This window comes from Podarcis bocagei (genome assembly GCF_964188305.1).
Source record: "Podarcis bocagei genome assembly, chromosome: 2".
In the NCBI taxonomy this organism is placed as follows: domain Eukaryota; kingdom Metazoa; phylum Chordata; class Lepidosauria; order Squamata; family Lacertidae; genus Podarcis; species Podarcis bocagei.
In genome coordinates this window covers 68,351,697-68,365,597 of record NC_138126.1, presented here as the reverse complement: position 1 = coordinate 68,365,597, position 13,901 = coordinate 68,351,697, and the positions used below count along the sequence as shown (strand labels likewise).

General features: G+C 42.9%; 1 protein-coding gene across 2 annotated transcripts in view; it reads right to left on the bottom strand.

The window, feature by feature from the left end:
• The window catches only part of GLRA1 (glycine receptor alpha 1), an 82,030-nt gene that overhangs the window by 42,819 nt on the left and 25,310 nt on the right, over positions 1 to 13,901 (bottom strand). For both annotated transcript variants that reach the window (XM_081181132.1, XM_081181133.1), the window contains exon 2: positions 6,338 to 6,468. In XM_081181132.1, coding sequence (XP_081037258.1) covers positions 6,338 to 6,468 — 131 coding nt within the window. The remainder of the gene's footprint in view (positions 1 to 6,337; positions 6,469 to 13,901) is intronic.

Genomic DNA, 13,901 nt, shown 5'->3' with positions numbered 1-13,901 from the left:
GACATATTTGTGTCATAATGGCAGAAATTGGGAACCTTTTACAGCCTGAGAGCTGCAGTCCCTTCCCAGGAATCTTCCAGGGCTCACATGTCATTAGTGGGCAGGGCCAGAGAAAAGGTGGGTGGAGCCAGAGGCAGACTTCCAGCATTTATTCCAGCCCACCAAAGACACCCAAGGAAAGTGAAAAGTGAGGCCAGCATGGGTTTTGTGGCCTGCAAAGAGTCCTGAGTGCCAGAGAGAGAGAGAGTGAGAGAGGTGTGAAGGGTTCACAGTTGGCCCCTGGGAACAGACGTACCCGAACCCCTTATCTATGGCTTATAGAAGCCAAATGGCAAATTTAAAATTGCCTTTTGTATGGCAAGAGTTGTATGCAGAGTAGGCTGACTGAAATGAATGGGCATGGCCCACTTAGGTCCTTTAATGGGTCTACTGTGAGTGGCACTTAACGGGATGCAAACCCATGAGTTAAAACCCCCAGCCTTGGGCCAGACTCTCTACCTCAGCCTTGCATTGGTAAAACACCTCATATCAAGGTGTCATGTGGTAGCAGCTTCAACTGTGCCACATGCCACCTGGAACTGTATGGCGAAGTGCCCATCCATAGCCTCTTAACCAGGAGTGGGAAACCTGTGATATTCCAGATATTGTCAGCCTACTACTCCTTATCATGGGTAGAACTGGAGGGAGTTGTAGTCCAGCAACATCTGGAAAGTCCCGGGTTCCCCACCTGCAGTTCAGAACCTTCTTGCAGGTAACTCCAAACACACAGTTAAATCAGGCATTATGGACCACCTAGCCACATTGCTTGAAAATCTGCTGAAGTGAAAGGGTAACGAGACTGGACTTAATCACATGATTGGAAGCTACAGAATATTAGCTCTTCTTCTTGTGGTTGCAGGTACTGTGTGGCAAACTGTTAAGCAGCTACTGTGTGGTCTTGTTTATGCATATTCACACCACTAGTTCACTGAAGAAGACTCCCAAATCCATCAGAACATATCAGCTTTGTTGGGCTTTGCCTTGCAAGTTTCCAAAGCCCTGAGCATCTAGAGCTGCTTATTTTAGTCCATGTGTGAGCAGATTTAAGCTGGCAGTTTCTGGGGTTTGCTGTTGTTGTTTCTGTTATATTTAGCTAGTGAATTGAATTTCGACTTAATTTCAGCAGAAGGTTTTGTATGTATTCTGTTATACTTCCTCTCAGCCTTTGAGGTAGGGTGATCTATAAATTCAATGCAATGAATAATAACATGCCTCTTTGCAACTGGACTGCAGGAGTAATTGCAGTAGTTAATAGTTCCTTGGTGTTCAGCACAGTTTGTTTATTTGCTCCTCACAGCACAGACGACCACACATTAGAGACTGAAGCCAACAAACGCAGCTTGTTGATTTGTGTCATCATCATCATTGGTTACCAGGGAACCATTAAGGATCTCAGAAAGGGAGTCTTCCTGCCTAGGGTTGCCAAATTTCAGACCAGAACATCCCAAAGTTGTTGAGCTGCTGCTTCTTTTTATTTTATTTTACAAAAACCACAAAAAACGTGATTTTTCAACTGACTTGCCTAAGATCCAGGACAAAGCACTGCCTTTCAGAAATGCACCCCATATGTAAATTTCAGGACGTATGGCAGTCCTATTCCTGCCCTTTGGTGGGGTGTGTGTTTGCCCTCAACCCTCCTTTTTCAAAAGATGTGGGCGGTTGGTTCCCAAAGAGAGGGGGAATTATCTGGGGCCTGGTGGCCAATTAGGAAGCAGTTGGGAACCTGCCTTTATAAGCCTTCTCCTCCTCATAGCCTTTTTCCTGTGCCTTCTTTCCCTCCCCCTATGTGGTATGGTGCTTTGGTTAGCTGCGTGTTGAAGGACCTGAGCAGGATTTTTTTAAGGGGTGGGGAGATTCTTTGATTAGCTCTTATAATTCCTCCTTTCCCTACCTATTCCATACTGCTGGGACTAATTCAATTGGCAATCTGGTGAATGGCAGAGAGGAGTTTCTCATGGAGCACTGAATCTGGGCAGATGAGGAAGTTAGGGAGAAAACTGTAGGCACTATTGAGACAAGAGCACCCTTTAGGGGTCTGCCAGTACTTTATCCCTGCTGGGACTTGTGTGTGGGGGTGCCCTTTAAGTCTGATATGCACACTTTGAGTGAACACTGGACAGTGGGTTTTATATTCAAAGCTCACCTAGTTTCCTCCTCACCCTTCATTGGGGAAACCCAGCTTGTGTTGTCTGCATCACATGCCTAGCGATCTGGAGGGATCTACCAGAGTTAGATAAAATCCTCACCTGCCCATGTGTTCTGATTTTGGTTAATTTACTTGCAGTTTCTCCAACTTGTCATATTTCAATAAATACAACCTTTACCCCAACATTTGGCCTCACAACTCTTCTTTTTGGTTGCCAGGGCAGAAGCAAACATTACAATCAGATTTGGGAGGTATTGACAGAGGCAGCTGGCACACAGTAAGGAGAATGACTGAGCTAAGAGTAGGCAAGTGCCTCATCTTAAGTTCTCCACTGGCCACATGGGATCCCTGTGGGATAGAGGGAAGGGTTCACTATGAGCACAGCCATCTCGGCTCTGTTGACAAGCTGCAACGTGGCTCCAGGGAAGTGGCAGCTGTGAGAGTCGGACTCTACTCGTATCTGGGGCACCCAAGTTTGCGTGTCTTTATGGGTAACTTGATGTTCAAAGGCTTGAGATGGCTCAAGGCTCATCATTGCTAAATTTGGATATGAGGATCGGTCATGAAAAAATAGAAACTTTCCCTTCTGCTCAGCCTTCCGGGGCAGTTAAAACACACAGAGACACACAGACACACACTCCATCAGTTTGGGCTAATTGTTTTGCACCTGATTGCATAGTTGCCCTTCCACGTGGCAGGATTGCTCTCGAGAACGAAAGGTGTATTCTAATGCCACAAAAATCAGATTCCTCACTTGGCTTAATCGGAACGTGTTTCATGTTATATCAAAAAAGGGCTCACACACAGAGCAGCTCTTTTTGGCCAGTCTTGCCTGGGTGACTGCTCTGGCAAAATGCAGAGTGACTGCCCAAGGCTGATGTTGGAGCAGCTGCTGTGTATTTGTCAAAGGGCAAATTCTTTCATGTGATATGAAATTGTCTCAGATCAACTGTGGGTTTACTGCAGCAGTGGACAATCTAAAAGCACCTTAACTCTGATCCCTTCCTCTTCGTCCCCCACTAACTAAACTGGTGGGCAGGAAACCCTAGTGCAGCACCAGTGGTATTTTGTTTTGCAATAAAAAGCATACAGCAGCCTTCCCCAACCTAGCGCCCTTCAAATGTTTTGGATGACAAGTCTCATCAGCCCCAGCCAGCATGTCCGGGGGATGATAGGAGTTGTAGTACAGAACATTTGGAGAACACTGTCATAAAGTGTGGAAATAATACATGCTTCTAAACTTCTGTGTATATGTGTTGAGTCCCAGATATATGTACATGGGGCACACACACCCTCCCAGGGAAGGAGGGATGAGTGAATATCTACTCCAGGAGCAAGAAAGGGGGGGAGAGAAAGATCTACATCTGCCCCTGTGGATCCTGCCACCTTTGGCTGTCGCATAAGGCTTGCCTCATGGGTGGGTCGGCCCTATGTGTCTTCCACACTTGACACATTTGCTGCAGAAACAAAACCACTTTCCTGCAGCAATCATAAAGTGTATTAGCACCCATAATTTAAATACACATGCATATTAATTCCATTTCACCTTTTCATCTCTTTTTCTTCCTTCTGCCTGTCAAAATGTGTATACATTTACTCGTGCTTCACATACCACAAAAGATGAGTCATGAATCTTTATGGCTACATTGGTTGATTGGCTGTGCGCGAGAGGGATTGGGTTCATAGTTATGATGAGTGGTATCACAAAAGAGACAATGATTGATATGTATATGTGGGTTGGTGGTTTCAGGTCACATGCAGGGGAACGTTGACTGAAAAATAAGGAAAACCCCATGAAAAGTCTGTGGGTAGGGAATGACTCACACTCAGAGTAGACCTGTTGAAATCAATGGACAAGTTAGTCATGACTGACTCAGATTAACTGCGTCAGACCAACACGGCTACCTACCTGAATCTCAGATCCATTGATGAATCTAATCTTAGTATGGTGCATTTGGATCGTAGCCTGTGAATTTCACAGCTGTTACTAGCAAGATGTTGAGATTATGCATTATAATCCTCCGTACTGCTTGGAGATGCTTACAGCTAGTTGTGACATTAAATTAAATGCAGAGGCTATAAGGGGAGTAATTGAAATATATGGGATTTTGCATAGATCGGAAAACATGGTGTGTAAATATGCTATCCTTTTAGCATATCACTACAGCTAAAAGGCAGCCAGTCAAAATTAAATCAGCATGTGGTAGTTTGTAAATAGGCAAGTGACAACCCCCCTCATCCCAACAAAGTACATTAGTTTCATGGAAGTCTGCCATAAAAAAAAATTATAATGAACTCTGGATAAGATCCTCTTTTGTGGGCAATCAGAATTTTGATGACTAGTGGGTAGGATATTCACTGCCACCATTGATATGCTCAGTGGGTGCCTATTACATTAAACTGCTGGCAAATGGGAGTGGATGGCAAGGAACAGAATACTCAGAACCCAGGGTTGTTAGGACTTTCCATTATAGACAGAACATTGTGCTAAATAGATGCTTAAGTAATTTCTTGTGCTTCTTTATAAATCAACACCATTCTGTGGAGACTTTCATGGAATTGAGGAAATTAAATATATATCCTTCCTTTTCTCATATTTATTTGCGTTTCTAATAGGATTCTATATCAGCAAAATGTGAACAAAGATGATACAATAAAGAAAAATCTCTGAAATAAAGAAAAGGGTATCTTTTTTAAGATTTCAAAGAATAGACAAAAATTCAGAAAACATTACTTGATCGACTTCCTAGCCCAGGCATGCCCAAGGTCTGTTTCAGGGGCCTAATGTGGCCCCTACTGGCCGGCTTAAACTGGCCCCTGTGGCAGTTTATTTCCTGGGGTAAAATCCTTTAAAAAGCTCAACAACTTTAATCCTAAAAAAAGGTTAACAGCATTGGTCGGCCCTTTGTCAGCCCTCACGGCCCTTCACTTCATCAAATCTGGCCCTCTTTGAAAAAAGTTTGGACACCACTGTCACCTAGCCTATCCTTCCATGTTTCCTTTTATCCCCTCTTTCCCCCACATTTTCTTAGTTCACCCAGTGAACTTTTATATACTTTATTTATTTCTTATTCTGCTGAAAATCTTACCATCCTGCTAGGTAAATTGTTTGCTTATAATACTTTCCCATATGTCCCATAAACAAGATCCAGTCCTCTTTATGTCTTTCATAATTTTGATTTCTTATTCTAGTGGTCATCTCTGCTAGCTTCATATATTCTAACAGTAAAATGTGCCATTCCTCTTTTATTTGTACTTTATCTGTTTTCCATTTTTTGCACTAATAATACACGGATGGCTGTTATCGCATATAGAAACATTTTTTCTCTCTCTTTGAGGGGGGGGGGACTTCTATTTTTATTAACCCCAGGAGTAATGCTTGTGGATTTTTAGAAAAGGATTTTTTTAAAAAAAGGATTAATTCAGTATAAATCATTTCCCAATTAAAATTTAAAAACTAAAACTATATATATCCTTCCTTGATAGAAATTCGCAGTATTTTGTTTCTCCAAGAGTATCCTTTGCATGGCTCTTCATCCTGTCCAGGAAACAGGCTTAGGCTAGGTCTACACATGAAGCAATATGAGCTGGACATAAAAGGGTAGAATGGATTGAGACAGTGTATACTGCTTCCAGAGGAATCACATTTTTAATGCTCTCCTATGTAATATGCTGTATTAATCTCTCTCTCTCTCTCTCTCTCTCTCTCTCTCTCTCTCTCTCTCTCTCACACACACACACACACACACACACACACACACATTGCGAGTAGATATCTAGTGTGGTAGGGAAACATTTCTCCTTGAAATGCTGGCTTTCTGCTTGGTAAATCTTTTGTTTGTTTGTTTGATGAGGGCGAGCATTTATAATTTCCTGTCAGTCTCTGAAACTTAAACCATTTCAGTCCATTCTACCACCACCTCAGAATTCTTAGGCTTTATTCTGCGACATTTGTAGATTAGCTTTGATCATGAGTTATGGTCACAGGAAGAAGAGGAGGAATTGAAGAAACAGAAGGCAGCAATTGATTATCTAGGAGCAGGGTCTAGCTCTGTTGTCCCACAGACAGAATCTGGTGAAAAGAAGCCCAAAGTTCATGTTCTGATCTAAAACAAAATGGAGGTGAAATATGAACCAAGAGTGACTGCATACCTTTAAAATTGGGCCTGATTCTGGCATCGTATCCTGATGTCCTTCCCATCAATTTGTCCAGGAAATCTGAAGGGGACATTAGTTTAGGAGCGGATCGGGCTGCTGCTCCAGTTTCTTTGGAAGCGGCGAGGCTGAGCCAGAAAAGAAGAGAGCAAGCAGAGATTTAATTAGAAGCCTTTTCTTCTCCTGTTGAAATTGTATCTTTTGCCCCATGTTGTGAGGATCTGGGATCAGAATTCATTGCAGCTAGCACACTGTTCCCATTATAAGCCATGACAAATACCTCTGTGGGTTCTTAATGAAGCTGGTCTCTGCTAATTTGTTTGCTCAGCCCAAACATTCCCGAACACAGAATCCCAACTGCTACCCAAGATCAAGCAAGATGACGAATGAAGAAAATCCTTCTGCTAATTTAGGTACAGACCTGGAGGCCGACTTAAATCAGAAATGTGAACTTTGGCATTGTATCCTGGTGGGAAAACACACTTTGCAAATTTTTTTTCCGTTATGAAGCATCAATTACCATGTAATTACATGGCAAATAACAGAGGAGAGCATGCAGTATGCTGACATTTTCATTTTCTAAAGAGTGGGCAGAGTGTGTGAGCTCTGTCATCTTCCATTTGCTTTAATAGTTAGTTGGAACCTAAATTCCCTGCACAGTGTGGTGACACTTCAGGGGCCTGTGATTTTTCCTATCTAGGTTAGTCATTATTCATTACAGAAATTTGGCTGCCATGCTGGGATCAAAATATCTCAGTCTTGATCCCAGCTCTCAGTTCTCAGTCTCAAATCCAAACCTACCAAAGACCACAGAGATCAGATTTAATGTTGGCCTTCACCCCTCCATTGATGCATCAGTTGGAGTGTTACAGATAAGCATGTCTAGGTCCTGTTGAAATCAGTACACTTCAGGTAGTTGCAATTTGCTCACCCCATTCAATTGAATGGGATGTAGGTGAGACTTGACTTCTCTTAATCTGAACCATAATGTTTAGTCTGGGAATTGCATTAATAATAATAATTGGGCAGCTTCCAACAAAAGATTAAAAATACATTAAAACATCAGTCATTAAAAACTTCCCTAAAGAGGGCTGCCTTCAGATGTCTTCTAAATGTCAGATAGTTATTTATTCCTTGACATCTGATGGGAGGGCGTTCCACAGGGTAGGCACCACTACCAAGAAGGCCCTCTGCCTGGTTCCCTGTAGCTTCACTTCTCACAGTGAGGAAACTGCCAGAAGGCCCTCGGAGCTGGACCTCAGTGTCTGGGCTGAATGATGGGGGTGGAGACGCTCCTTCAGGTACACTGGGCCGAGGCCGTTTAGGGCTTTAAACGTCAGCACCAACACTTTGAATTGTGCTCGGAAATGTACTGGGACCTAAAAGGTAAGTCTAAACAATGAAGCCACCCACAAGGAACTAAGTATCAGGGATTTGACTGTTAGGAGTGTGTGGAATATGAAGGTACCCATCTGACATCCAGACCTCATCTCTTCATGAGTTTTACTGATTCAACTTCTGAGAGCTTGGTGTTCCAACAATGAGGATTGGCTCTCCTCCCTCCCTTTACCATCTGAGATGAAGGTAGAATCATGAACGACTTCAGAAGGGCTGGGAAGTGAGTTAAGGGACTAGATCTCATGGGGATTGTGTAAATCATTCACATATAGTGCGAATCCAATGTACAAATCCTACAGCACCTTCCTAGGAAATAGAGGCATAAAAATATCTTGGATTGTATTCAGAGTTTGTACTGGTGCGCCATTACAATAAACTGCATCCACCTTTCAGCACAGAAACATCTCCCATAACAATACTCATTTAGTTGGTGAGTTTTGTCTGCTACTTTTGCCCTAGAGAGACTCCTTCCTTCTCTGTGGGCTGAAAGAGAAATCATTCAGACATTTGTCTAGATTACAGTAGCTGGTTGAGCTAATTGACCAGGCTGATAAAAACTAGCTTGACCAGTGGAGGATGTGATTGCCAGAACAGATACACAGTTGCATAGCCATGCTTCTATAGGTTGATAATGGAGAGATGGTGTTGCCTGAGGGGTCAGGGTCAGATCCAGGTTGTCACCCGGGGCCAGCAGGGGGATACTGTAGATAGTTTTCACTCAGGTCCGCATATGCAAATAAGAGATTGAAAGTGATGTTCAGTGATTGGATAGTTACAGAAAGTGGTTACTGTTGCATTGTAGTGGAGCTCTATATAAGCAGGCTGGCTGAACCCTTCAGTTCAGTTCTGTTCTGGCCTGTGAATAAACAAGAGCTGTTTGAAGAATCGCTGTGTCGTCTGATATGTTCACCTACAACTTAACAGGGACATTCCTAGTCCTACCTGGAAATGCTGGGAATCAAACCACAGATCTTCTGCATGCAAAGCAGATACTCTATCATGGAGGTACTGCCCTCATAGGCGCCGACTCCATGGGGCTTGAGGGGGCCCGAGCCCCCTCAAAAATTCGTTTGGGGGGGCTCTGCCCCCCAATAATCTCCGGCGCCCCTCCAGCAGAGCGCCATCGCCGCCCCTCCCCCAGCCCAAAATGCACAGGGTCTGGCTGCATGCCTCCTGCCCTCCCTCCCGAGCAAAAGCTCCACCCAATTTCCGCTCCGGAGCTGATTAATAGGCGCAGCACGCTCTCCCCTATTCGCTCACGAGGAGGCGGTGCCACTTTATTTGCATATTCATGAGCTTATTTATTATTCATGAGCTTTCCCGGGCCCCCCCAATATTTTTTATAAGTCCGCGTCCCTGACTGCCCTCCCCCTACATAAAATGATTGCCTACATATTCAAAAGCCACAGGTAACCAGTGATTTAAAGGAGATAGAATCCACATTCTAGTACAATCCTGCCAAATTCTGGCTGCAACGGTGGGTAGATAGCAAAGTGCCCCATTTCACATTCCAGCCCCTTGACCTTCTTGAACACTCTGTGACATCCAGGGAATTATTAATGGGGTAATTTCCTTCAAATTACAATTGACCGCTCTGAGTTTATTCTCTGTCCCCCTCTTTTAAATTTGTTTTTCCTTTGTTTCATCAGTAAAGATGTTGCTCTGCCTCTGGAAGGTACAAATTTATGACCGGAAATGATTTGGAATATGAAATCAGGGTTCTGTTTGCCTGCACTGCTCTTTCACAGAGAGTGCCTCCAGCTCTGGAATGAGTTCATTTATTGCTCATTTAAGGTGATACATATATCTAGGGTGCATTCTACCAAGCACTGCTTCCTTGGAAGAGCCATTTATTTTCATGAGAATAGTGTGAGAAAAGCATCTGACGGACTCCACATTTGAATCTCAGGTCAGTGATTCCTTGAGGATGTAGATATTCCAGACTAAGCATGGATCTTTTCTGCTGGTAAAAGAGTCCTTATTCACTTCAGTGGAGAGGAACCTTCCTCACCTCCCTGACAAACACTTGAAAATATGCTGTTTCCCTAGGAATGAATAGACAAAGACATCTTAGAGAAATACAGGTGCTTTGTGTGTATGCTGGCGTACATGAGAGCACTGGTGGCTCTATTAATCAGGAGGCTATATTTCCATACCCTCCAACATCTAACAACAACAACAACAACAATAATTATACCCTGCCCATCTGGCTCGGTTGCCTCAGCCACTCTGGGCGGCTCCGAATAGAATATTAAAAACACGATAAAACATCAAACATTAAAAACTTCCCTAAACAGGGCTGCCTTCAGATATCTTCAAAAATCAGATAGTTTTTTATTTCCTTGACATCTGATGGGAGGGCGTTCCACAGGGCAGGCACCACTACCAAGAAGCCCTGGTTCCCTGTAACCTCACTTCTCGCAGAAGGCCCTTGGAGCTGGACCTCAGTGTCCTGGCTGAACGATGGAGGTGGAGATGCTCCTTCAGGTATACTGGGCTGAGAACGTTTAGGGCTTTAAAGGTCAGCACCAACACATTGAATTGTGCTCAGAAACGTACTGGGAGTTATGTGGTCTAAGGACTGGTGTTATGTGGTCTAAGGAAAATTGGAACATGACCCAGTTCCTCAACACACTTGAAATCACACAATCCCGCCAATGCCTCCGAACCCTTCCACAGATACACCAACCCTATTCAGTGACCCCCACTTTCTTCCTTGACAGAGGCCCTACCCCTCTCACCTGCCTCCCCCCTTGGGACTCACAACTCCCTTCCCCCCAGCACCATCCCACTGATGGTCTCCACCCTTGTGCACCTTCGCCCACCACTGCTTCGTCTCTCTGCCCAGTTGCTCGCCAGCCCACAATACACACATGCATACACATGAGGGCTGCTGTGACTCCACCCCCATGCTTTATTTTTTGCCAGGTCTGATCTCATGATGTACTTCCAGAGACCGGTGCTGCTCAGACCACATAACACAGAGGAGGAGGAGGAGTGGCACACGGGTGCAAGCTGAGAGCACAGCACCCAAGAACGTGTGTCTTTTTCATCCCACACTCTTGAAGAGCCAGATGACTTGTGTGAGAGCATGGGACTGAGAAATGAATATTCCGGGATGCAATGGCTTCTGTAATTCTGAGATGTCCCAGTCAAATCAGGATGTTTACGGTGGTATTATTTCTCTGAAATGTACTCTAAATATAGTGAGATGAAAGAAGACACAAGATTTACCCACTCTGGAAGAATGGCAGATGAAGGTGATGGACTATATGGAATTGTCAGAAATGACTGGCAAAATCCGAGACCAGGGAGAAGAAATGGTGGAGGAAGATTGGAAGAAATTTAAAGACTATTTGCAGAAATACTGTAAAATTAATGAATGTTAAAATGATGTTGGACTGAAAAGAAGTGGTTTTGGTAATAAGGTTAATAAGAATAGGTAAATATAGATAGTTATATGGATGAAAATATATAGTTATAATAGGTTAAGTTATAGAGTAAAGATAAATGAAAGAGGGTAAGGATTTGCTGAAAAGACTTGGAAAACGGGATTACAAAAGGGGAGGTGTGAGGAGGTCAAGGAAATAAGCAAATGAGTTCAAAGATGTTGAAAAATGGATTTATTCTTTTTTAAAATATTTTTTCCTTCTTCTTTTTCCTATTTCTTAGTTATCTGTTTTTTGTTTTTTGTATTATTTTCTTTTTCTTTTTTTTAGGTTGCTTTATTGTTAGCTTTCTCATTAGCTTGTGTTTGTTAGTTTTTGTTTGTTTTTTCTCTACGTGTAATTTTTTGCATAATCTCAATAAATATTCTAAAAAATAAATAAATAAAAATAAATATAGTGAGATGAAAAAGGAGGCAGGTTGCCTGCACTTTTGATAACTATGCAGGAGATGGGATTTTGGCAGGTAGACCTTGCATCATCTGGCTACCCTATCCAAAGCTGGCTGCACAGATTTGCATGTCTGCATGTGCGCATGCACATATGTGCAAAGGAATAAGGAAGCACTTGTTTCAGAGAGGCCTGAACAATTATTCCACTGGAAGCTGATATCTTCCCTGGAGCAATATGGGCTGCGGCTGCTTTAAAAATTTGTATCTTTGCTTTGCAAGCTCAGGAGAAAACAGGGAGAGAGGGAATCAATACTGGGCTGTAAATCTGCATTCCAAAAGAGGTTCTGCATGGAAATGAGCCTGGAGAAAAAAAATTCAATTAAACAGCAAATGAGTTGGTGCCCAAAGAATCCTGCCAGTTCAGCAGAGAGGTGCCAGAAAATGCAATATACTGATTTCTTCTCATTAACTACGGGCTATAGGGAGACCATAGGGAATGATGCAATAAAATATCTAGGAGTTTGGGGTTTGTTTGTTTTATAAAACAACAACTCCAAAGGTATTAGATGCATAAAGCTTATAGTTTTCTTTAAAATGTGATAAAAGTTCCAAGCTAAATCAGCTGGTTTTCTTTTCATAGGGACACAATTTATTCTGGTATGTTAGGAAAGTGAAAAGGCAATAACTGACTGGCAAACCAAACAGGGTTGGAGTTTGTGCTACTTTTGTCTGATTAGTGCCCCTTACATGTGTCCAGCTTTATCCAGAGCAGCTGCAGATTATGACTATATTGAGAAAAGGGCTGGGGGTGTGTGTGACCAAACTAAGACTATTCGTAGATACTAGCTATGATGGCTGTGCTCTGCCACCATGGTCAAAGGAAACATTGCTTCTGAATACCATTTTCTAGAAACCAGAGGAGGGGAGAGTATGCTTGTTGGTTATCCAGAGGCATTTGGTTGGCCACTGTGAGAAGAGGATGCAGGACTAGATTGCTGGACTCTTGGCCCAATCTAGCAAGCATATGTTCTTATATTCTAAACTAATACAGGTTCTGGAATGACCAAATCCTTAAGCCATTGTTTCTCATTTTACTCTTTCTTCTTTTCCAGGCAGCTCAAGGTGGTGTACATGGTTCTCCTCTCCTTATTTAATCCCCACAACCACCTTGTGAAGTAGCTTAGCCTGAGAGGCGGTGACTAGCCCAAGGTGACCCAGTGAGTTTCATGGCCAAGTGGGGATTAGAACCCTGGTCTCTCAGGTCCTAGTCCAACACTCTAACCACTACACCATACTGGCTCTCTTACTGCTTTTTGATTGTTCGTGTTAAACACACAGGTGTTTAAAGGAGTGCAGAGCACACGCTGGCAAAACAATTCCTGCCTACAACAGAACCTGATACAGGTTTAATTGACAAAGTCACAGAATTTCTCATTATCAGCACTGCTGCTGCTGGATCATGTTCCTTTTATGGGGTTTGTTGTATGGATGCTTGGTATTTATTTAGGAAAGAAGAAACATAAAAATAAGGGGTGGGCATTTTCCACCTTCCTCCTTTTTTCACTGCTGTAAACCAGTGGGAGATTCCTTTCATTGGGGGTGGAGGGTACCCTGCAGCCATCAGCCTAATTCTACGCAGGTGCCAAGGAGAGGGAAATATGGGGTGGGGTGACGGGTAGTAGAATGTGAGAAGTATAGGAGCAACCCTGGTATGTATGTATGTATGTATGTATGTATGTATGTATGTAGTATATCGCCATACACCTGTAGATCTCAAGGTGGTTCATAGCATAAAGCAACTTTCCCCACATATTCCTACTGGAATTTCAAAAACGCAGTAGATGATGTATGTATGTGCTGTAAGCTGCCCAGAGTGGCTGGGGTATAAATAATAAAATCATCATCATCATGTGAGTAGAGGAACCAGAAGGATACTTTGGTAGATCATATGATTTGCAGAAAATGGGGAGAGGGAGAATCATGTATGCTACTTTGAACTCCTGGGAGGAAAGGCAAAATATAAATATCATAAATGAATAAATGCGGCAGTAGAACGAGAGAGAGAAAAGGGGGTGGACTGCCAAGTGGTTGTTTGCACATGTGTATAGTGTTTTCCACAGAAAATTAAAAATAAGGTTTACAGAGAGCTGAATTCCTACACACAGTAAGTACACAATCAAAATTAAAAAAATTCCTTCCTGTAGCACCTTAAAGACCAACTAAGTTAGTTCTTGGTATAAGCTTTCGTGTGCATGCACACTTCTTCAGATACATGCACACAGTGTGCATGTACACGAAAGCTTATACCAAGAACTAACTTAGTTG